Source organism: Scyliorhinus torazame, chromosome 7 (genome assembly GCF_047496885.1).
Source record: "Scyliorhinus torazame isolate Kashiwa2021f chromosome 7, sScyTor2.1, whole genome shotgun sequence".
Taxonomy (NCBI): domain Eukaryota; kingdom Metazoa; phylum Chordata; class Chondrichthyes; order Carcharhiniformes; family Scyliorhinidae; genus Scyliorhinus; species Scyliorhinus torazame.
Window position 1 is genome coordinate 312,487,227 of NC_092713.1, and position 25,944 is coordinate 312,513,170.

General features: G+C 45.1%; 1 protein-coding gene across 3 annotated transcripts in view; it reads right to left on the reverse strand.

Annotated features, from left to right (window-relative positions):
* LOC140427204 (protein diaphanous homolog 1-like) overlaps positions 1-25,944 on the reverse strand; it is a 464,569-nt gene that overhangs the window by 25,430 nt on the left and 413,195 nt on the right. For all 3 annotated transcript variants that reach the window (XM_072512804.1, XM_072512803.1, XM_072512805.1), the window contains one exon: positions 22,208-22,297. In XM_072512804.1, coding sequence (XP_072368905.1) covers positions 22,208-22,297 — 90 coding nt within the window. The remainder of the gene's footprint in view (positions 1-22,207; positions 22,298-25,944) is intronic.

Here is a 25,944-nt window from a genome sequence, read left to right on the forward strand (position 1 = left end):
TCAGACAAGCAAAAGATCCCATGGCACTATTTTGAGACGAGCAGGGAAGTTTCCCCAGTGACCTACATGAACAATAACATTAAAATGAATTCACTGTATATTATCATATTGCTGTTTGTGGAAGTTTACTGTGTGAAAACTGGCTTTAATGCTTTTTGCATTGCAACAATACTTCAGAAGTATTAATTGGCTGTGAAACGCTGTGGGACATCCTGAGGTTGTGAAAGGCACCATACAAATGCACACTCTTCCTTCCTAAACGGCGTGAAAATAGAAACTGAAGTCTGTTCTTCACCTGACTCATTCTTAAGCCAGCCTAGTCTTTTAGAGGAGCAAAGGCAAAGGTGAAATGAGGGCACTTGTGTATTACATTTACTGGATTGAAATTCTGTTCAGGAAAGAAAATGGGTCTGCACTCGCTAACATCTGAATGCCAGTTAAATTTAATGTCAGCAAAACATACATTGCCCAATTTTCTCCCAGCTAGCAGTTAAAAATCGACAGTTCAAGCTGGATTAGAAGTTGCAGGATATACAATGGATTGCTTGTGACCTTGTTCAAGCAGCACTTTATGTTGATTGCATCAAACCCCAGTGGATGTGAAGTTGGAGCAAGATTATCTGCCTAACTGCACTTTGGCTGACATTCGCAACCGAATTAGACTACAGAGCTGGCACTGATGCAACAACAAAACTACTTTGTGCTGAGATCATATATAATAAAAAGGTCATCTATGGTGCTTTAAAGGTTAATACACAAGTAGCAGATGCAAGTCTTTTTATGTATTATAGATAATGCAAAATTCAAATTAGGCCTGCTAATTTCAGTTACAATTGTCAGGAAGCATTATTCTGCTCCGTTTGAGAAAATGGGACCTTGGCTTGCAATCTTGTGTTATTGACCTTGATCGTGGCGGAAATGAAACTGCAACATAACCTCAATTTTCAGATTAATATGCTACATAAATGGTGAACTTTATTATCTACAATTGTCCTCAAATCCATATATAGTTGAATCTCTCCCTCTTCACATGCTTTTTGAAATTACTTACTAGATTCTGGAGCTTCCTCAAAATAAATTATTCAGTGCAAGATGGTTCAGAGCTCACGCCTGCACTGTAAATCTGCTATCTGTCAAAAAAACATGCACCTTTTTTGACCCATCTGCAAACTTTTATTTTTGTTAATAAACTTAAGTAAAAGTTAATGCTCGACATCTCCTCAGACAGTTTCACGTGTGTCTATACCTTGAATGCTCTTCCCTGAAGATAATCTGCAGTCTAGGCACTGAGCATCAATAAAAGAATCACAACCAATAGAGTGAGCATGCTCTGGCAGCTGACGTGCACTGGGCGTGTATGCAGAAATGTCAAGCTGTATCGAGGCCAGTGAAATATAGTGCTGCAGTAAGGCATCAATGCGACAGACTCTGGGTCAGGCTGGTGGGTAAAAATATAAAGGGACTTCTGTACAGAACCAGTGTGAATTACAGATCCTACCATATGAACTCATTGTGGTGACATTCATCAATCAGTTCATTTCTAATACATTGACACCATATTAAGTGTAGTGGAAAGCAAAACCTGAAAGCAGTTTGCTAAGCAATTAAATAAATGGAAGTCTGGCAGTGGTGGTTTGAAGAAATATGCTGATAATTTGCAGCCAACAGCAAATAAAATTAAAACCTGACGGGTAATTCATAATTTCTCCAATTCTACTCGAGGTTTATTCACGAATAAAGCAGAAACTGCCGCTCTGGCTATATTATATGGCAAACACAGCATCAACATGCGGGCTTCTCGTGATTTGTGTCATCTTAAACATTGATTGGGCTACAATCAAGTGACTCACTCGCCGGTATCTATCACAGTAAATGTATCAGCACAACAAAAAACAGGTTTTTACAGCAGAACTATGGAAAGTGTTAAATTTGTAAAATGTTGTTTGAATCACAAAGCAAAGCCATGAGCCGAACATATTCTCTTTCCTGCTACAGGACTGTGTCTGGAGCAGCTTTAATCTATAATGGAGTGTAATAATTTATGATTTTTAGTGCATTTGGCACTTAGATTGATGATATCGGTGTGTTACTTGCACAGAGACTGAATTAGATTGCATCGATTTTACTGTGATGGTGGTTTAGTGAAAGATGCTTTTAAGGAGATGCAATTTGTATTATATGTATAATCAGAATCACACTGTATTGCCATGTGGTGCAATATAAATACAGGTTATGCTGCGTAGGCGCGTCTGTGCTGTCTGGATCCGCCTGGAGAGAGATTTGCTGATTGGATTGCTGCAGGGTCATGTCTCAACTTTCAATTGGTTCTGATATGTGTTGTGTGTTGTTGCTGAGAGCTATCCTATTGGGTCGTTTCTGATCTGCTTTTCTCAGTCAAATAAAGAAACAGTGATGAATCAAAAAAATCTGGCAGATTCACCAGCCCAAAATAAAAGGTCAAACATCTGCTTATTATGTGCTGTTCCAGGGTCTTTGGGACTTCAATCTGACAGTCAAGAATTAGCACTCTGGCCTACAAATTCATCATCTCACCTTAATTTACAGATGTGGAGGTTATGAATCAGGTGGAAAGCAGATGCCAATAATGTAACATAATGGACCATTTTATATGACGGCAATTGGAAAGTTTTCACATGGAAGCAAGATGGGCAGCTATAATTAAAATTAATTTAGGCCAACTAGCAAATAGGGATTCACTTTCACACCAGATGAGAGATAAAAAGAGGAAAAAAAACCTTGGAATTGTATAATTAATCTCTTCAGTATTTACTAGATACTTGATAACCGTATCTAACGCTATAGTTCAAACAGCGATTAATTGTTGGCACATACTTGAGTATCAATTTCCTTGGCCATAATTTGTTGCGAAGCTAGTGGTAGAACTCAGCTTCACTTACCATGAATTGCTCATGGCAAATATCATCTCAAATTGCTAGGTGGAACTGCTTAGCTGCACTTCAGGAACAGCGTGTAACATAGCAAAATTTGTGGACAATACTAAAATAGGTGGGAAAGCAGGCAGTGAAGAGGAGATAAAGATTTTACAGACGGATAACAATAGGAAAGGAGATTGGGCCAAAATTTGGCAGATGGAGTTTAATATAGTTAAGTGTGGGGTTGTCCATTTTGGCCAAAAAAATAGAAAGGCAAATTATCTAAGTGGAAAGCAGAGTCAAAGTGCGTCTCGGCAGAGGGATCTGGGTGTCTTTGTTCATGAGTCGCAGAAAGTCGGTGTGCAGATACAGCATGTAATTAAAAATGTAAATAGAATGTTGCCGTTAACTGCAAAAGGACAGGAGTATAAAAGTAGAGAAATGTTGTTGCAATTGTACAGGGTGTTGGTGAGACCACATCTGGAGTATTGTGTCCAGTTTTGGTCCTTATTGGATGAAGGATGTGGTGGCATTGGAGCACTTCAGAGGAGGTTCATCAGATTGATTCCGGGGATGAAAGGGTCGACATAAGAGGAGAGTTTAAACTTATACTCACTGGAGTTTAGAAGAATGAGAGGGGATCTGATCGAGATACTAAAGCATACTAAAAGGAATTGATAAAGTAAACATAGACTAAATGTTCCCCCTTGTAATCTAGAAGAAGAGGTGACAGATATAGGTTAAGCAGCGGTAGATTTAGAACGGAGATGAGGAGGAACTACCTCTCGCAGAGGGTGGTGAATTTGTGGAACTCGCTGCCTCCAGTGTGGTGGAATCTGAGTCAGCAAATGGTTTCAAGAAGGAGAAATATATATTTCTGATTTCAAAAAATGGTTGAAGGGATACGAGGAAGAGGTCTGGAGGTGGATTTGAGACCAGGAAGAGATCAGCCATGATCTGATTGAATGGCGGAACAGGCTCAAAGGGCTCAATTGCCTACATCTATTCCTAGTTCCTATGATCCTATGCTAGTGGCCTCAATCGAGGTACGATCACTCTGTTAAGAATATTCTTTTGGAATTATTTTAATTTTAAAACCAAATGAGAATGTGTATGTGCTGTGTTCCTCCTTTCCTAATCTTCTCCTTCTCCTAAAAAAAGCACTGCGTCCTTACTGATGCCCTTGCACCAAGGTAGAGTTTCATACCACCTTAAGCCTCTGGTACCTTAACCATCCTTAACATAAGCTGAGAAAACATAGTCCACAGGGCGTTCCACTGGGAAAGTTTAGGGGGGAGGGGTGCAGGGTGGTGTACCAAGGTCAAGGCACGTTCCAACCAATTGCTATACAAGTGCACTTTCCAGCAGGGTTCACCCAATGGAAGGAAGATGGATTGATGCTTTCCCATCTTAGGCCCAGGTACATGGAGTCCCGAACAGCTGCTCCAATTTGGATCAGCTATCTCAGCACAGAAGAAAAATTAAAGTGCGACCACAAGAAATAGGAACAGGAGTTGGCCATTCGACCCCTCGAGCTTGCTCAGCCATTCAGTTGGACCATGGCTGATACAACATTCCTCATGTCCACTTTCAAGCCCTTTCATAAAAACCCTAAACCTTGCCCCTCTCACCTTAAACCTATGCCCCCTAGTAATTGACCCCTCTACCCCAGGGAAAAGCCTCTGACTATCCACTCTGTCTATTCCCATCATCATTTTGTAGACCTCTATCAGGTCGCCCCTCAACCTCCTATGTTCCAGTGAGAACAAACCGAGTTTATTCAACCGCTCCTCATAGCTAATGCCCTCCATACCAGGCAACATTCTGGTAAATCTCTTCTGCACCCTCTCTAAAGCCTCCACATCCTTCTGGTAGTGTGGCGACCAGAATTGAACACTATACTCCAAGTGTGGCCTAACTAAGGTTCTATACAGCTGCAACATGACTTGCCAATTCTTATACTCAATGCCCCGGCCAATGAAGGCAAGCATGCCGTATGCCTTCTTGACTACCTTCTCCACCTGTGTTGCCCCTTTCAGAGACCTGTGGACCTGTACTCCTAGATCTCTCTGACTTTCAATACTCTGGAGGGCTCTACCATTCACTGTATATTCCCTACCTGCATTAGATCTTCCAAAATGCATTATCTCACATTTCTCCGTATTAAACTCCATCTGCCATCTCTCCGCCCAAGTCTCCAAACAATCTAAATCCTGCTGTATCCTCTGACAGTCCTCATCGCTATCCGCAATTCCACCAACCTTTGTGTCGTCTGCAAACTTACTAATCAGACCAGTTACATTTTCCTCCAAATCATTTATATATACTACAAACAGCAAAGGTCCCAGCATTGATCCCTGTGGAACACCACTGGTCACAGCCCTCCAATTAGAAAAGCATCCTTCCATTGCTACTCTCTGCCTTCTATGACCTAGCCAGTTCTGTATCCACCTTGCCAGCTCACCCCTGATCCCGTGTGACTTCACCTTTTGTACTAGTCTACCATGAGGGACCTTGTCAAAGGCCTTACTGAAGTCCATATAGACAACATCCACTGCCCTACCTGCATCAATCATCTTTGTGACCTCCTCAAAAAACTCTATCAAGTTAGTGAGACACGACCTCCCCTTCACAAAACCATGCTGCCTCTCACTAATATGTCCATTTGCTTCCAAATGGGAGTAGATCCTGTCTCGAAGAATTCTCTCCAGTAATTTCCCTACCACTGAAATAAGGCTCCCCGGCCTGTAGTTCCCTGGATTATCCTTGCTACCCTTCTTAAACAGAGGAACAACATTGGCTATTCTCCAGTCCTCCAGGACATCACCTGAAGACAGCGAGGATCCAAATATTTCTGTCAAGGCCTCAGCAATTTCCTCTCCAGCCTCCTTCAGTATTCTGGGTTAGATCCCATCAGGCCCTGGGGACTTATCTACCTTAATATTTTTTAAGACGCCCAACACCTCGTCTTTTTGGATCTCAATGTGACCCAGGCTATCTACACACCCTTCTCCAGACTCAACATCTACCAATTTCTTCTCTTTGGTGAATACTGATGCAAAGTATTCATTTAGTACCTCGCCCATTTCCTCTGGCTCCACACATAGATTCCCTTGCCTATCCTTCAGTGGGCCAGCCCTTTCCCTGGCTACCCTCTTGCTATTTATGTACGGGTAAAAAGCCTTGGGATTTTCCTTAACCCTATTTGCCAATGACTTTTCGTGACCCCTTCTAGCCCCCCGACTCCTTGCTTAAGTTCCTTCCTACTTTCCTTATATTCCACACAGGCTTCGTCTGTTCCCAGCCTTTTAGCCCTGACAAATGCCTCCTTTTTCTTTTTGACGAGGCCTACAATATCTCTCGTTATCCAAGGTTCCCGAAAATTGCCGTATTTATCCTTCTTACTCACAGTTACATGCCGGTCCTGAATTCCTTTCAACTGACACTTGAAAGCCTCCCACATGTCAGATGTTATTTGCCCTCAAACATCCGCCCCCAATCTAGGTTCTTCAGTTCCCGCCTAATATTGTTATAATTAGCCTTCCACCAATTTAGCACATTCATCCTAGGACCACTCTTATCCTTGTCCACCAGCACTTTAAAACTTACTGAATTGTGGTCACTGTTCCCGAAATGCTCCCCTACTGAAACTTCTACCATCTGGCCGGGCTCATTCCCAAATACCAGGTCCAGTACCGCCCCTTCCCTAGTTGGACTGTCTACATATTGTTTTAAGAAGCCCTCCTGGATGCTCATTACAAACTCTGCCCCGTCTAAGCCCCTGGCACTAAGTGAGTCCCAGTCAATATTGGGGAAGTTGAAGTCTCCCATCACCACAACCCTGTTGTTTTTACTCTTTTCCAAAATCTGTCTACCTATCTGCTCCTCTATCTCCCGCTGGCTGTTGGGAGGCCTGTAGTAAACCCCCAAGATTGTGACTGCACCCTTGTTATTCCTGATCTCTACCCATATAGCCTCACTGCCCTCTGAGGTGTCCTCCCGTAGTACAGCTGTGATATTCTCCCTAATCAGTAGCGCAACTCCGCCACCCCTTTTACATCCCCCTCTATCCCGCCTGAAACATCTAAATCCTGGAACGTTTAGCTGCCAATCCTGCCCTTCCCTCAACCAGGTCTCTGTAATGGCAACAACATCATAGTTCCAAGTACTAAGCTCCAAGTTCATCTGCCTTACCCGTAATACTTCTTGCATTAAAACATATGCACTTCAGGCCACCAGGCCCGCTGTGTTCAGCAACTTCTCCCTGTCTGCTCTGCCTCAGAGCAACACTGTCCCTATTCCCTAGTTCTCCCTCAATGCTCTCACCTTCTGACCTATTGATCCCGTGCCCACCCCCCAGCCATACTAGTTTAAACCCTCCCGTGTGACACTAGTAAACCTCGCGGCCAGGATATTTATGCCTCTCCAGTTTAGATGCAACCCGTCCTTCTTATATAGGTCACACCTGCCCCGGAAGAGCTCCCAGTGGTCCAGATAACGGAAACCCTCCCTCCTACACCAGCTGTTTAGCCACGTGTTTAACTGCTCTATCTTCCTATTTCTAGCCTCACTGGCACATGGCACAGGGAGTAATCCCGAGATTACAACCCTAGAGGTCCTGTCTTTTAATTTTCTGCCTCGCTCCCTGAACGCCTGCTGCAGGACCTCATGCCCCTTCCTGCCTATGTCGTTAGTACCAATATGTACAACGACCTCTGCCTGTTTGCCCTCCCCCTTCAGGATGCCCTCTACCCGTTCGGAGACATCCTGGACCCTGGCACCAGGGAGGCAACATACCATACTGGAGTCTCTTTCACGTCCACAGAAGCGCCTATCTGCGTCCCTGACTATAGAGTCCCCTATTACTATTGCTCTTCTGCGCTTTGACCCTCCCTTCTGAACATCAGAGCCAGCCGTGGTGCCACTGCTCTGGCTGCTGCTGTTTTCCCCTGATAGGCTATCCCCCCCCGACAGTATCCAAAGGGGTATACCTGTTCGAGAGGGGGACAACCACAGGGGATTCCTGCAGTGACTGCCTTCCCTTTCTGGTGGTCACCCATTTCTCTGCCTGCACCTTGGGTGTGACCACATTTATACAACTACGATCTATGACGCTTTCCGCCACCTGCATGCTCCTAAGTGCATCCAATTGCTGCTCCAACCGAACCATGCGGTCTGTGAGGAGCTCCAGTCGGGTGCACTTTCTGCAGATGAAGCCATCCGGGACGCTGGAAGCCTCCCGGACCTGCCACATCTCACAGTCAGAGCACTGCACCCCTCTAACTGACATTGCGTCAATTAATTAGTAAATTAAAATTATAAGTTTAAAAAAAAAAGTTACTGTTAACTATCTGTTTCCTAGCACTAGATTTCCACTATAAATGTGAAAGCTAAATATAGTACTCTCCGATCTCTGGCTTAGATATCCCTCTAAATTATAATTAAGTAATTATGTTTAATTAGTTACCAATGCTTAATTTTTTAAATTTAGTGTAGATTCCCAACCAGCCACTCGGGTCACAGCTTTTCTGTGATGTCACGTCAGTTTCTCCCCCCCTCCCACACACACACACACAATTTGAAAAGGTAATAAAAATGAGTAAAAATCACTTACTTACCTTCTTACCTTCGGAGGGTCTTAGATGTTCTCAGCTTCTCTCCCTGACAGAGACTGCTCCTCCTCCTCCGAACGGCTCCCGAAACTAGGCCGCGATCTTTTAAAATCTCCGCTCCGACTCGCAGCTCCCGCTCTTTTTAAATCCTTTTTAAACGGTGTTCAGAAGACAATCCCTTCATACCAGGGATCATCCTCGTGAACCTTCTCTAAACCGCCTCCATTGAAATACCTTTCCTTAAATAAGGGACCAAAACTGCTCAGTGGTCCAGACATCCCTGCACTTAGACTCCAACCACTTCGAAACATTCCAATACCCTTCCCGATTACCAGCTGCACCTGTGTGCTACCTTCCTATGTTTTGTGCACAAGTATCCTCAAGTCCCTTTGTGTTGCAGCTGTCTGCAGTTTTCTCCATTTAAATAATACTCTGTTCTTTTGTTCTTCGTTCTGAAATTAACTCCACATTTTCCCACATTATATTCCATTTGCCAACTTTTTGCCCACTTACTTAACCTATCAATATCTGTTTGTATCCCTCTCGCAATTTGCCTTTCCACCTATTTTTGTGTCGTTTGAAAATTTGACTACAGTACATTCGCTTCCTTCGTCCAAGTCATTAATATATATTGTGACCAGTTGCAGTCCCAGCACTGATCGTTGTGGTTAGGTCGCCAACCTGGAAACCCCTTATCCCCACTCGCTGCTTCTTTATTTTTTTTTTTTTAATTGATTTTATTACAAACATGTATCAAAACAAGTTACAGCGAACAAACACCCCGGGAAACATGCTTCCCAACAATCAACTATACAGTCTGCATAGATTTTTCCCCTTTTTCACCACCCCCCCCCACCCGTGACAAACAGCCCCTCAAACTAGGTCACAAACATCCCCCATCTTGTTTCAAACCCCCATGAAGAGCCCCTTAACTCATACTTTATCTTCTCTAATCGCAGGAAGTCGTACAGTCACCCAACCAAACCGCTAGCCCCCCCCGATGGCGATGCCGACCACCACTCCAGTAAAATTCACAGCTGTGCAATCAGAGAGGCGAAGGCCACGACATCGGCCTTCCTCCTCTCCATGAGCTCCAGCTTCTCAGAGACCCCAAATATCGCCACCAAATGGTCCGGGTCCACCTCCTCCTCCACTAGCCTGGCTAAGACTGCAGCTCCACCCTCTCCCTTAGCTCCTCCAGACTGGCGAACCCTTCCTCAAAATAAAGATCCCTCACCTTGACCAGCCCCACATCCCTCCACCTCCTGTATACACTATCCCCCCGCCCCCCCCCCCCCCCCCCCCCGGCTCAAACTCATGATTCTCGCACAGCAGTGTTAGCACCGTCAACCCTTCCCCCATAAAATGCCTCCTCAACTGAGTCCATATCTTCACTGTGAACTGCATCACCGGGCTCCTTGAATACCTACTCGGAGCCATTGTCAACGCTGCGTCACCATAGCCCTCAAACTAGACCCCTTACAAGATTCCTCCTCCATCCTAACCCACTCTACCCCTTCTCCTTCCCACCACCGCCACACGTTGTCCACATTCACTCGCTGTTTCCTGCCCATTAGCCAATTCTCTATCATGTCCAACACTATGGGTTCTTATCTTATGACTTAACCTTTGTGAGAAATCGTGTCGAACACCTTCTGGACGTTCAAATGCAACACATCTACTGCTTCCCCTCCATACACGCTGATTGAGATTTCCTTGAAATATTAAAAATAAATTAGTCAGACACTGGGGGAGATTCTCCGTTGCCCGACGTGTCCAGTGCCACCACACTCAGCTGGGATCTGTACTGCTGGCCGGGGGGGGGTTTGGGGGGTAGCCTATGGGGTCACAATAGTCTTAGATACGGGTCGGGTCCACACATGCCTGCCGCCATGTTTAGTCGCGACCGCTGCAGGTCGTCGCCGTGCACATGCACGGCCAGGGACCCGGCCATGTTCGGCGCGGGAGCGGGGAGTTTCACCTGGCGCCGCTGCTAGCCCCTCACTGGTCCCGGAATATGTGAGGAGTCGTAGAACTCCCGTGAATTCTCCGTTTGAACCGGCAGTTAGCTGTTGAAACGGAGAATTCAGCCCACTATTTCACTCTCATGAACCCATGCGGACTCAGCTTGATTCGTTTATCTTTTTCTAAATGTGCTTACTTCCTTAACAATTAATTCCAACATTTTTCCAACAATTTGGCGTTTGGCTAATTGGCTGACAGTTGACTACTTTTTGCCTCCTTCCCTTTATGAATTGGGATGCCACATTGACAGTTTTCCATGCTTTTCCAGAATCCAAGGATTTTTGGAAAATTACAACCAACGCATCCACCATCTCTGTAACTACTTCTTTTAGGATCCTAGAATGAAAGCTATCAGGGCCAGGGCTTATCTGTCTTTAAACCCATTAGTTTCTCTAATACTAATACTGGTGATGCCATTTAATTCCTGCCTTGCATTCTTTAGTATTAATGGGACATTCGAAGTATCTTTCATCGTAAAGACTGATGCCATTTGCTCGTTCCCCACATCTATCTCCCCAGGTTCATTTTCTAAGGGGCCGATGTTGATTTTGACCTCTCTCTACCTTTTTATATATTTAAAGAAGCTCTTGTCAGTTTACATATTTCTCACTAGTTTGCCCTCGTAGTTTATTTTCTCCCTCTTTATTATCTTTTTAGTCCTCCTTTGCTGGATTCTGAATTTATCCAATCTTCTTTCAACTTAACACTCTCCTTAACTTCCTTGGTTAGCCATGGTTGGTTTATCCCTCTCTTAGTCGCTTTCTTCCTTACTGGGATATATTTTTGCTGAGAGTCACAAATTACCTCCTTAAATGTCTGCCATTCCATGTTTATTGCCTTCCCTACTAATCTATTTGCACAGCCCACTGTAGCTAACTCTATCCTTAATTCTTTGTAATTCCCTTTCATTTAAGTTAAACACAGTTGTTTCTCACTCTCAAACTGAATGTTAAATTCTGTCATGTTATGATCACTACTGCCTGGTGATCGTTTACTCTGAGGTCATTCATTAAACCTGCCTCATTACCCAATACCAAGTCCAAGAAAGCCTGTTCCCTGGTTACTTTCATTCTGAAATAGAACTCACAGAATGACTTAAAGAGTCAAAGGATCATTGTCGAACAGATCTTAAACATGCAATGTTCCAGTAGCCTTCAAAAGGCTTTGTTTAATTGTTTTATACACTTTGATTTGTGATTTAAAAATTGAAATCAAATTGCCTGGATTCTTTACAAGCCTGTAATGGAAACATAATACAAAAGAATTTACCTGGTTGTATTTCACCCATATCACTCATGTTTAAAAAAGCCTGAATTACATTATAGTGGACATTTGAGGACAGCAAACCATTTCTTCAGAGTAGAAAATTAACTGAAACAGGATCAAGAAGGCTCTCAAATTGCTCAGCTAAGATAACTAATTAGTACAGAAGTGAACTCTAAGTAGAGAGTTCCAAGGTTTGCTCCTCATCTGTACTGAAGTTCACTGGTTGTGAATGGAGCCAGACTGTGGGCTAAAATTGGTCTGGGCACATTTAGGATGCTGCAGGGAAAAAAATAAATCACTCGGGATTCCTTCTCCAGATCCCTACCTGTACTTATTGACTGAAAGAAGGGCAGGGCTGTGATACTGCACAACCAAACCATCTATTAACTCTAGAACATAGAACATACAGTGCAGAAGGAGGCCATTTGGCCCATCGAGTCTGCACCGACCCACTTAAGCCCTTACTTACACCCTATCCCCGTAACCCAATAACCCCTCCTAACCCTTTTGGACACTAAGGGCCAAAACATGGCCAAACCACCTAACCTGCACGTCTTTGGACTGTGGGAGGAAACCGGAGCACCCGGACGAAATCCACGCAGCCACGGGGAGAACATGCAGACTCCGCACAGACAGTGGGGAATCGAACCTGGGACCCTGGCGCTGGGAAGCCACAGTGCTATCCACTTGTGCTACCGTGCTGGCCCTAGCACAACGCTATTTGGTTCAGGTGCTGAAAGTCTACTGCCATGAGAAACCCATAGTATTGGTGGGGGGGGGGGGGTGCAGAGGTTTGTAGAACCCATAATACTGGGGTGTAGACGTGCATTGAGCCCTTATTACTGTGAAGTATAAATGAGTACTGAGTGGGGAGCTTGGTGCTGGGACCACAACAGCTTTTAATTTGCATAGGTCAATTGCTCATGGCAAAGTAGTCATTTGCAGAGGATGTCAAACTCGGACATGGAGGAAGTAGCTCACAAACTGCGGAATGAGTGGGACAAAAGCTGTAAGAAGGCAGAAAAATACAAAGATTTATGCAAACCGATGTAAATAAGCAACACATGAATTTTTGCCATGGATAGTGAAATAGCCAGACTAGATTCATGGGAGCTCTAGGCTATGAGTGGATTCTTCCGAAATGAATATTAATGTGAAACAAACTGCACTGCTTACTATGCATCAGACACATAGTTGTTACTGAGATTCTGCTGAAGTCCAATGGTAAATATGTAACATTTACCTCCTTGCAAAAACATTCAGCAACATAATCTTTTCCAAACGTGGGTTACGTCTGGAGAGCTTCCGGAGTGATCTAACACCAGAGTGAAGTATTAAGTGGTTGTCATTGATGATGGGCTTAGCTTGAGGAGATGAATTGAGTTTTGCATAAGACTGTCACGCAGTCTTGAAGTAAAATGGTTTAAGTGCAGCATTCACCCAGCATTGTCAGTGTTTGGCTCCATAAGACCACTGACAAGCCGATGCTTACCAGCTGCATACCCAGACGTAGAGCTCCATTATTTATCGTTATTAGAAAATCATCAGTTGTTTCCTGTAATGTTACTAATTCAGCTAGGACTCACCCACACACACAGCACTCTCAGAAAATCTATTTTGGGTAATGGTTGCACAGCTGAATTTGAGATAGAAAGAAAGCCTTTGATCTTATTCTCAATGTCAGGCAAAGTATTATTTACATAACTATTCCCTGAAAGCATTTCATGGTCTTATTTGACATATCTTTTATAAAACTTGCTTGTGATCCAGCTGCCGTTCCCAATCTTCAGTCTATTGTAACAACACAATAGCCAATTGAGTTAGCCGCCAGTCTAGGTGTCTAAAACACCTTTTTAAACCCACCATTTCGTATTGATTCAGAAAAGGCTGCATTAAGAAATAATGGGTGCACGGTCTTGCCAACATGAAAACAGAGTGAATAAATAAATATTAAGTCCACTAATCTTTCAGCCGATTATCAATTTGGCAAATCAGGGCACGTATAATCCAATAATGCTTTTCAAGTATACTGTAATATTTTCTCTATCTTCAGATTTATTCTTCTGTTTCTTTTCCTCAATTAATGTGAGCATAGAGGAAAAAAATGATTTTGTTGCATTGCCAAAGCTACCTAGTTTGGGAGGTGGGGGAGGGTGGTCCCTGTGAACAGATAAGTGATGTCTTATTGCAGGTTTCATGTCAACACCAAGTATGACACTGGGCCAGAAAGTACACATGGTCTTAGACCCAACTCCAAGTGTGAGCTCAGTAGTCAATTTGACCAAGCATAGTGATCCACGCCACTAAAAAAATATAAAAGGTTTTGGTAGTGTGCTGAACTTTGGAAATTGCAACTCAAATACCACCAATGGCAACCTGTAAAGCTACATGCAAAAAATCAGTCTTATTGACTCAAATAGTTGAAATAAAACACCAATGGGTTCACCAATTCCCTGTTTCTAGTTCATATTGTATGGTTGATTCTAATCCTTTGTAATGACTTTTCTGCTATACAAGCACTTAATTAAAAAGATCCACTATCACATTTTTCTGTGCAACCAGCTCTTCTCTCTGACATCATAAAAACAAGCTGTGATGACTTCCGGTTGCGGCGGTGACCAGCTAAGCCGCACGTTTCGGCGGCTCCAGCTCCAACGGACCTTCGGGCTCTTTTAAGAGCCCCAACGGGAAATTTTCGCGCGACGAAACCCAGTGTGGGGTGAGTGAATAGGGAGTCCCCCCCCCAACGAAAGAGGAAAATATCGGTGGCGGCGGCTGCAGCGCGAGGAATCCTCGACGATAGGGACAGAAAGGAAAAAGAAACAAGATGGCGGCGGAGAAAGCCCAGGCGACATGGGGGCCCGATCAAGACAAATTCCTAAGACGGTGTGTGGAGCTACTAAAGAAGGAGGTGCTGGCCCTGATGCTACAGGCAATTGAGGGGCTTAAGGAGGCACAAAGGACCCAGGAGACAGAGCTCCGCGTGGTGGAGCAGAAGGTGACGGATAATGAGGACGAGATCCTGCGCCTGGCGGTCAAAACACAGACGCACAAGGCGCTCCACAAAAAGTGCATTGAAAGGATTGAGGCCCTAGAAAACAGAGCACGAAGGAAGAACCTTCGATGCTAAGCTCGCTGATGGGAGCTGAGGCCCCTTTGGGCCCCTTAGAAGTGGAGGGGGCTCATCGGATCCCGGCGAGGAGACCAAAAGCGGGAGAACCACCTAGGGCGACAATCGTGCGATTTCACCGCTTTAAAGATAGAGAAGTGGTTCTGAGATGGGCCAAAAAGGTACGGAGTAGCAGATGGGAGAATGCAGTGGTACGGGTGTACCAGGATTGGAGTGGAGAGGTGGCGAGAAGGAGGGCGAGTTTTAACCGAGCCAAGGAGGTGTTACACAAGAAGGTGAAGTTCGGGATGCTGCAGCCGGCACGACTATGGGTCACGTACCAGGAGAGACATCACTATTTCGAAACGGCAGAAGAAGCATGGACCTTTATTAAAGATGAGAAATTGGATCGGAACTGAGGGACTGATATTGCAGGGAAATGTTACTGTCGATGTAAATAGAGAAGTAAATTGGGAAGGGGGGAGACACTAAGAAATGTGGGCGCCGGTGGGGGGGAAAAGAAGGGACATAGGCGGAGGATGAGGAATGGGAGTGGGATGGGAAAGGGAGCTGCGCCACAAGAGGCGGGTGAGCTATAGAGATGTTCCCGCGCCAGAAAGATAATGGCGGGAAGATAGGCGCAAGGTAGATGGGAGTTCCCCACACGGGGGGGTCAAGGAGTGAGCAGGAGTAGCCGGGGTCAGTTGAAGTCAGCTGACTTGCGGAAGTAATATGGGGGAGCAATCACGCTAGAGGGGGATCTAGCGGGGGGGGGGGATAACTGGGTTGCTGCTGCGGAAATCAAAGAGGAAATGGCTAAAGAGTGGGTGGTCGGGGCTGGAATGCGACACCTGGGGAACGAGTGGGAGCGCGGAAGCGGGACGTGGGACTGGCCTAGAGAAGGTGATGGCTAGTCGACACGGGAAGGGGGCAGGTAGCCCCCTAGTGAGGCTGATCACGTGGAACGTGAGAGGCCTAAATGGACCGATTAAAAGGGCCCGAGTGCTCGCGCACTTGAAAGGACTAAGGGCAGACGTGGCTATGGTCCAGGAGACGCACCTGAAGGTGGCGGACCAAGTTAGGTTAAGGAAAGGATGGGTGGGACAGGTGTTCCATTCAGGGCTACATGCAAAGAATAGAGGGGTGGCCATACTGGTGGAGAAACGGGTAGCATTCGAAGCAAGGAGCATTGTAGCAGATAGTGGAGGTAGATATGTAATGGTGAGTGGCAGGCTGGAGGGAATGGAGGTTGTGTTGGTTAACGTATATGCCCCTAATTGGGACGATGCGGGATTTATGAGGCGGATGTTGGGACGTATACTGGACCTGGAGGTAGGAAACTTGATATTGGGAGGAGACTTCAACACCGTGCTGGACCCAGGGTTAGATAGATCCAGATCTAAGACCGGAAGAAGGCCGGCAGCGGCCAAGGTGCTCAAGGGGTTTATGGACCAAATGGGGGGAGTGGATCCATGGCGATTTCTTAGACCGAGGGCCAGGGAGTTCTCCTTCTTCTCCCATGTTCATAAAGTGTACTCCCGGATAGATTTTTTTGTTTTGGGAAGGTCGTTGATCTCGAGGGTGGAAGAAGCTGAGTATTCAGCCATAGCTATTTCGGATCATGCCCCACATTGGGTGGACCTGGAACTAGGAGAGGAGAGGGAGCAGCGAGCACTCTGGCGATTAGATGTGGGATTGTTGGCGGATGAGGGAGTTTGTGGAAGAGTGCAGGGATGTATTGAGAGGTACCTGGAGGCCAATGACGACGGGGAGGTCCGAGTGGGAGTGGTATGGGAAGCACTAAAAGCGGTGGTCAGAGGAGAGCTGATCTCCATCAGGGCCCACAAAGGGAAAACAGAGGCCAAGGAAAGGGAAAGACTACTGGGGGAGATCTTAAGGGTGGACAGGGAATTTGCGGAGACCCCGGAGGAGGGACTGTACAGGGAGAGACGACGACTCCAGACGGAGTTCGACCTTCTGACCACCAGGAGGGCGGAGGTGCTGTGGAGGAAGGCACAGGGGGTGAGGTATGAGTATGGGGAAAAAGCTAGTCGCCTGTTGGCCCATCAGCTGCGAAAGAGGACAACGGCGAGGGAGATAGGGGGAATTAGAGACGAAAAGGGAGCTAAGGTGCGGAGAGCAGGGAAGATAAACAAGGTGTTTAAGACCTTTTACGAAGGACTGTATAGGTCCCAACCCCCGGACAGAAAAGAGGAGATGCGGCAGTTCCTGGATCAATTGAGGTTCCCGAGGGTGGAGGAGCAGGAGATGGAAGGCCTGGGGGCACCAATTGGGGTGGACGAGGTTATTAAGGGGCTGGGGAATATGCAGGCAGGGAAGGCTCCGGGACCAGATGGGTTCCCGGTGGAATTTTAAATAAAAATATGTGGACCTGCTGGCCCTGCTGTTGGTGAGGACTTTTAACGAGGCCAGGGAAGGAGGGACTCTACCCCCGACAATGTCGGAGGCGACGATATCGCTAATTTTGAAGCGGGATAAAGTTCCACTGCAGTGCGGGTCCTATAGACCTATCTCACTATTGAATGTGGACGCCAAACTGCTGGCAAAGGTGCTGGCATCGAGGATAGAGGACTGTGTCCCGGGGGTGGTGCACGAAGACCAGACAGGGTTCGTAAAGGGGAGACAACTAAATGTCAACGTGCAACGGCTATTAGGGGTGATAATGATGCCCCCAGTAGAGGGGGAGGCAGAGATAGTGGCGGCAATGGATGCAGAGAAGGCATTTGACAGGGTGGAGTGGGAGTACCTATGGGAGGTGCTAAGGAGGTTCGGGAAGGGGTTTATTAGCTGGGTCAAACTCCTTTATGGGGCCCCAATGGCAAGTGTGGTCACGGGTCGGCAAAGATCGGAGTATTTCCGACTATACAGGGGAACAAGACAGGGATGCCCGCTATCTCCATTACTGTTTGCATTGGCAATTGAACCACTGGCCATGGCGCTGAGAGACTCCAGGAAATGGAGAGGGGTGATTAGAGGGGGAGAAGAACACCGAGTGTCGCTCTACGCGGATGACCTACTGTTGTACGTGACGGACCCAGTGGGGGGGATGACAGAGGTCATGCAGATATTGAGGGAGTTCGGAGATTTCTCGGGATATAGGCTTAACATGGGGAAGAGTGAACTTTTCGTGATACACCCTGGGGACCAGAGTAGAGGGATAGAAGGCCTGCCTCTAAGGAAAGTGGAAAGAAACTTCCGATACCTGGGGATTCAGATCGCCAGGAGCTGGGGAACCTTGCACAGACTTAATCTGACACGATTGGTGGAACAAATGGAAGAGGACTTCAAGAGGCGGGACATGCAGCCACTGTCGTTGGCGGGCAGAGTGCAGGCAATTAAGATGATGGTCCTCCCGAGGTTCCTATTTGTATTCCAATGTCTCCCTATACTAATTACTAAGGCCTTTTTAAAAAAAATAGACAGGAGCATCACGAGCTTCGTGTGGGCAGGGAAAGTCCCGAGGGTAAGGAGGGGGTTCTTACAACGTAGCAGAGACAGAGGGGGACTGGCGCTGCCGAATTTGGGCGACTACTATTGGGCCGCCAATGTGGCGATGATCCGTAAATGGATGATAGAGGGAGAGGGAGCGGCGTGGAAAAGACTGGAGAGAAAGTCCTGTAAAGGGACGAGTCTAGAGGCGCTGGTGACCGTGCCGCTACCGCTCTCACCAAAATAATTTACCACGAACCCAGTGGTGGCGGCAACATTAAATATCTGGGGACAATGGAGGCGACAGAGAGGTGTGCTGGGAGCCCTGGTGGCGTCCCCAATCAGGAACAACCATAGGTTTGCCCCAGGGAGGATGGATGGAGGATTCCAGAGCTGGCACCAGTTGGGAATTAGGAGGGTGGGAGATTTATTTATAGACGGGACGTTTGCGAGCTTGGGAGCGTTGGAGGAAAAGTATAAGCTGCCCCAGGGAAACCTTTTTAGGTATATGCAGGTGAGGGCGTTCACAAGACAACAGGTGAGGGAATTTCCATTGCTCCCGACACAGGGGATCCAGGATAGAATGCTCTCGGGGGTGTGGGTCGGGGAGGGCAAGGTGTCAGAGATATACCGAGAGATGAGAGAAGAGGGGGAGGAGCTGGTGGGCGAACTAAAAGGAAAGTGGGAAGAGGAGCTCGGGGAGGAGATAGAGGAGGGTATGTGGGCTGATGCCCTAAGCAGTGTAAATTCCTCTTCCTCGTGCGCCAGGCTTAGCCTGATTCAATTTAAGGTGCTACATAGAGCACACATAACGGGAGAAAGGTTGAGCAGGTTCTTCGGAGTGGAGGACAAGTGTGGAAGGTGCGGCGGAAGCCCGGCAAACCACACACATATGTTTTGGTTGTGCCCGGCACTGGAGGGGAGTGACGGGAGTGATTTCAAAGGTGGTGAAGGTCCGGGTCAAACCAGGCTGGGGGTTAGCTTTATTTGGAGTTGCGGATGAGCCGGGAGTGCAGGAGGCGAAAGAGGCCGATGTCGTGGCCTTTGCGTCCCTAGTAGCCCGGCGTAGGATTTTACTCATGTGGAAGGAAGCGAAGCCCCCCGGACTGGAGGCCTGGATAAATGATATGGCGGGGTTCATAAAACTGGAGCAGATGAAGTTTGCGCTGAGAGGATTGGCTCAAGGGTTCACCAGGCAGTGGCAGCCATTCCTTGACTACCTAGGGGAACGCTAGAGGGAAGATAGATGACCAGCAGCAGCAACCCAGGGGGGAGGGGGAAAGTTTTATTTTATGTTAAATGATTAGTTTACCATGTTGGTTAGTTACTTGTTATTAGACTGTGGTTACTATGTTACATGTACTGTTAAACTTTCTTTTTCTTATGTTTGATGTGTAAGGGGAAAAAATTGTGATCGAAAAATTTTCAATAAAATATATTTCAAAAAAAATAAATAAAAACAAGCTGTGATAGCCTCCCAGAAGAGAGTAGTTTGTTTATATAGTACGCACTTGGACAGTATACCAAAGAGCTATCTTGTCCTGTCAAATGCTACCCGGCATTATGAATTTTGTGTGTATATTTAGTAGGATTTGCACTGGGAAAGCAGCAGCCCACAATAATGCGCAGTTTACTTCAAGACCACTTTTCAGAATTTGGGGATATCCAGAGTTATCATTTTGATGCATTGATTCGGAATTAAACAAAATCACGGAAGCAAACTTTCAAACCCAATTTCCCAAGCTTTGAAGTGTGATACAGACTGGAAACGCTAACTCTATTTCTCTTTCCACAGATGCTGCCAGACCTGCTGAGTTTTCTGGAATTTTCTGCTCTTATTCCCAAGCAAATAGTTTTGTGTCGAGATTGAAAAGTCCATGAAAAAGCAGTGTATGTAATGAATGATGTGATCATCTATCAATTTGAGGCAGGTTAGGAAAAAAAAACAACTTGTATTCTGAGGAAATGCAGCAGACAATTTGGGAACATCAAGGTTCCAAAATTAGCAATGAGATAAATGATCAGATCATCTGATTTAGTGAAGTTGTTTGAGGGATAAACATTAATCAGGAGACCACAGGGAGCTTGACTGAATAGTGCCAGGAGGTCTTTTTGTCCTTCAGAGGGCATGGTTTGGTTTAGATGTTGCATCCTAAAGGTGATATCTCCAACACTGCAGCACTGCGTTGTGCTCAAGTCTCTGGATGAACTTAGCACACAACCTTGACTTTAAACCGATTCGCACTGACGGCTGACACGTGTGTTAGATGTGTTTTTCAGATAAACAAGTGTAGAAAATGAACAATTCCACAATATGATTGCCTTGTTTCAGAAACTAACAGCAGTGTTAGTGCCGCAGTACTGTACTGCAACATGAATCAATTCAACATCTGTATTCGTTCAAATAGTTGCTGATTAAATGCAAGATGATGGTCAGTCATTTGGAACCTCTAAAATAAACTCTTTTGCTGACAGCTTCGAAGTTAAGACTGAAATTATGCTGAAAAGATAATATGGATTGCATTGATATCTGCAAGTTGTATGTAAATAAATAAATGTATATATTATACATCGATTGGCTGGATGGCTGGTTCGTTATGCGGAGTGACGCCAACAGCACGGGTTCCATTCCTGTACCAGCTGAGGTTATCCCTGAAGGCCCCACCTTCTTGATCTTGTTCCCTTGTCTGAAGTGTGGTGACCCTCAGGTCAAAGCACCGCCAAGTCAACTCTCTCTCAAAAGGGGAGAGCAGCTTATGGTCCGCAGGGACAATTGCAACCTTCATTACATTTTCATATATATAATGAAATTGAAACCTCATGTTTTGGTCAGGATACATGCAAAATACTGTAACATTCCTGTACCACTCAAGATTAAAGATCTGATTGAGCTATTTAAGATGTTTAAAGGAGTTGATAGCATAAAAAGAGAAGCTATTTCCTTTAGTGTGGGAGTCCCCCTAGAACAGGGAGTCAAAATTTTAAATTAGAGCTCAGGAACCATACTTTCACTCAAAAGGTGGTGGAAATTGAAAATCTCCCTGTTTGGACTGGGATCAATTGAAAATTTCAAAACTGGAATTGATAGATTTTTGTTCAGCAACGGCATTAAGTGTCACAGAACCAAGATGGGCAAATTGAGTTAAGATACAGATCAGCCATGATCTAACTGAATGGTAGACCAGGTTTAAGAGACTGAGTGGCCTTCCTGGATTCATATACGTCCATTACAAATTGAAAATGGAGCAGAATTGGATGGATTCCTGGATCCTAACTGTTTCCCTTGCCAAGCTATTGCAAATTGCTTCAGAAAAATGTAATCAGTTTTCATTTGCCTTGCTAAATGATCCAAGGTCAGAATGAAACCTGATTTTGAAATATGTGACAGAAAACCCTCAAGAAAATCTACAAAAGCAAAATACCGTGAATGCTAGACATCTGAAATAAAAACAGAAAATTCTGGTAATACTTGGCAGGCCTGCGGCATCTGTGGAGAGAGAAACAAAGTCAACGGTTCAAGTCAACGACTCTGTCAGAACTGAAAAAAACAGATGCTGCCAGTCCTGCTGAGTAATTCCAGCATTTTTTGTTTTTATTCTGAAAAAATTGTGTTTATACATAAAGTGTGTAGAACAACAATGTGACATTAGTAATGCCAAGGCCGGAAATACTTTCTTAACTTTTTGTCACAAGACTGTTGGAAAATCACAGCTTGTCGGTGAAGTTCCACAAAATTTCACTGGCACTCCTTCAAACCAACACTTTCCAGTTGATTAATAATGGTTTAAGGCCTTGTAAGTGTGCAGAAATATGTTTTATATTGTACATTAAAAAGCTGAAACTGTTCTTACCAGCTTGCCGCGGACCTCTCTTTCTCCTGAAGGCCGCTCCTGATTGAAGGGCCTCCATTAGGCTGTCCATCACCCCTGTGGAATCACCCTCTGCATGAGGATAAAGCACAACAAACAAGACGTCAGACAACAGTTAATCCAGTTAATACCGCAAGACAAATCAGAAATCTCAGCTGGCTCAGGAATTACAATGGCTTTAAGCATGAACACGTGCTACTGAGCTGACCTTTGGAATGGCCAAAATTAGTAGAATATAAGTATACAACAACAACAACATGTATTAATGCACAGAATACCTTCACAAATGCAGAATTCCACAATATCTAACACAAAAAATGACAATACCTTCTAGTTAAGTATGCATATCCCAAACAGCAATCTAAATTTCAATAATTCACCTATCCTACCTAGCTTTTGTTTCCATTCTTTCATGCAGGTATGGAGTCCTGCTGGAATTTAATGCTATAGATACCAGATTTACCTTTCATTATCCCCCCTGGCAGTGATCACCCATCATTTGTTTGACTGGGGATAGAGAGCACCATATCCATTATTACATGACATGTACACTATTCCCATTTGTAATCACTGAAGAAGAGCATGCAGCCGTGTGAACCATGACACATCTTCTTTCAAAGGACAACTTCCTCGTGTAAGAATTGATAATTCAACTCGGACAATGAAATCAAATCGTTAGACTCTCCTGGTCTTTATGACACAGTACGAAACAAAACAGGGAATTTATCCATTCATTACTGGAGAAGGATTTAATACTTTCTCAGGCTTTACACAGAATTTGCAGTGCAGAAGGAGGCCATTCGGCCCATCAAGTCTGCACCAGCTCTTGGAAAGAGCACAAGGTCAACACCTCCACCCTATCCCCAGTAACCCCACCCAACACTAAGGGCAATTTTGGACACTAAGGGCAATTTATCATGGCCAATCCACCTAACCTGCACATCTTTGGGCTTTGGGAGGAAACCGGAGCACCCGGAGGAAACCCACGCACACACGGGGAGGATGTGCAGACTCCGCACAGACAGTGACCCAAGCCGGAATCGAACCTGAGACCCTGGAGCTGTGAAGCAATTGTGCTATCCACAATGCTACCGTGCTGCTTATTAGAACAATATTTCATTTGACTAATAAAAGGGGAAATTTAAATTGAGAGAGATGCTACAATATTCATGAACATTTCACAGAATCTATATCTAGATACAAAATGGTATCAAAGGAGATTACTTGGTCTCTTGGTAAAAAGTGAACTCCAAAGGGCAGCACAGTAGCACAAGTGGACTGCACTGTGGTTTCACAGCGCCAGAGTCCCAGGTTCGATTCCCCGCTGGGCCACTGTCTGTGCGGAGTCTGCACGTTCTCCTCGTGTGTGCGTGGTTTTCCTCCGGGTGCTCCAGTTTCCTCCCACAGTCCAAAAACGTGCAGGTTATGTGGATTGGCCATGATAAATTGCCTTCAGTGACCAAAAAGGTTAGGAGGGGTATTGGGTTACGGGAATAGGGTGGAAGTGCCAGCGTCCCCGAAACAGGCGCCGGAATGTGGTGACTAGTGGCTTTTCACAGTAACTTCATTTGAAGCCTACTTGTGACAATAAGCGATTTTCATTTTATTTCATTTCAAGTGAGGGCTTAAGTGGGTCGGTGAAGACTCGATGGGCTGTATAGCCTCCTTCTGCTCTATGTTCTAAAGCAAAACAGCAGGATTTTTCAGACTATTTGTCCAGCCAGAACCAGCCTCCATATAACAGGGACACTAAATGTAGGTACACTAAATCATCTAACAATGCAGGAAAAAGCCCAACAAACAAACCTCACATATTGCTGGGAATTCAGAACAGATTCTTAAGCATTTGGAAGAAAATGTTTGTGACTCTGTCAGAACTCAGCTAATCTTTTCACTGTCAGATGTTAATCAACTTCCAATACATTTCTAGCAGTTAACATGTTTATTATTTTTGCATCAAAGAATCACTGGCAAACTGCCTCACCCCATCATAGTGTCACAGAAATTAATAGGGGCTGGTAAATGCTGAAATGAAACTAAACATGATACTGTGAGAATATACCTTTGGTAGTGAAGGTAAAAATGGTCTGTTCTCATTTCATCCCATTTACTTTCTCTCACTTTTCTACACTACAGCACACCAAATGTTCACAGTCACACAAAGGCCAAGTCAGCCAGGCTGTGCTTCTGATGTGGAACCCTGGTAGATGTGGGCAACAGTCCAGTTAACAGCACTCGAGTCCTGATTCTAATAAAATTCAGATTTGCTTAATAAAAGAACTTAGGGATGGATTTCCTATTGGTGAACTGACTGCCAGGAATGATATTCCTCTTCCATTTATATATTTGAAGGTGACACTGCCATTCCTACAACGTGGTTCAAAGTTTCAAAAGGTTAAGAGAAGAATCCACTATGAATAAAGAAATATACCATATGTCATTTACTTACTCAACTATCAAATTACAAATACATTTCTGATAGGAGTACGGAACAGGAATTTGAGACTGTCCTCTCCCACATAGGGTCACCCAAACATCTGCCCAGTGCCTCCTTCAGCGCTTTGCAGGTGTCACAGAAATAATGGCCAATTATACTGTAATTACATGGCATGCCACAATTAAGCATTGTCCCTATAATCCAGAAATGGACTGGTTTTATCTAAGAGTACCAAAGTAAAAGGGAAAAAAACCCAAATTAAAGCAGCTGCCTTCTGCTCCTCCAGGCTATTAGATTTCATTTTACCATTGCACAACACTGTTAATCATGGCACATGTCCAATTTAAAGAAACATCAATTTTGGATGTTTATCAGCTTAAATTGATTAAATGGATTCAACAAGAGAAAATATACTTAAAGCATGCTCAAGAATAGCTTTTCTGGTTAACTATGTTGCCAAATGTAGATTTGAGACAAGAAAGGTACCAAGCAATCAATTTTCTGTGCTGAGTGAGCTGACCACAGTTGCGAACAGTGGAGTTGCTGCAATTGGCCTCAATGCATGTGCATTAGAAAGGAGGAAAACATTACTAAGGGTTCTTCCACTCACTCACTAATTCACAACTCTTGCACGAACATACACATGGCCAACACCATTTGAGAATAAAATCAGTTTAGTTTCTGATCGTGTCAATTCCCACTCAACCTCCAATGGTTTGGCTTGTACATCACCATCAACACCTTCTCGTTCCATTTCTGCAGTTACCTCCGGTGTTCCCCAATGAGCCATCCTAGGACTCCTCCTCGCTCCTATCCATAGGCTGCTCCTAAGTAACATCACCTGAAAACACAATGCCGGTTTCTACACATAGAACCATAGAATTCCTACAGTGCAGAAAGAGCTCGTACAGCCCATCGAGTCTGCACTGACCCTTTGAAGGAGCATCCAATCTAGGCCCACTACCCCGTGCTATCCCTGTAACTCCACCTAACCTACACATTCTTGGACATTAAGGGACAATTTATCATGGCCAATCCACTCAACCTGCACATCTTTGGACTGTGGGAGGAAACCCATGCAGACACAGGGAGAAAGCGCAGACTCCACAGTCACCCATGGCCGGGATTGAACCGAATCCCTAGCACTGTGAGGCGGCAGTGCTATCCACTGTGCCATATGCTGACGACAACCAACTTTATCCCATCATCACTCTTTTTCGCATCAAAAATCATTGGCAAACTGTCTCACCCCATCATAGTGGCACAGAAATTAATTGGGGTT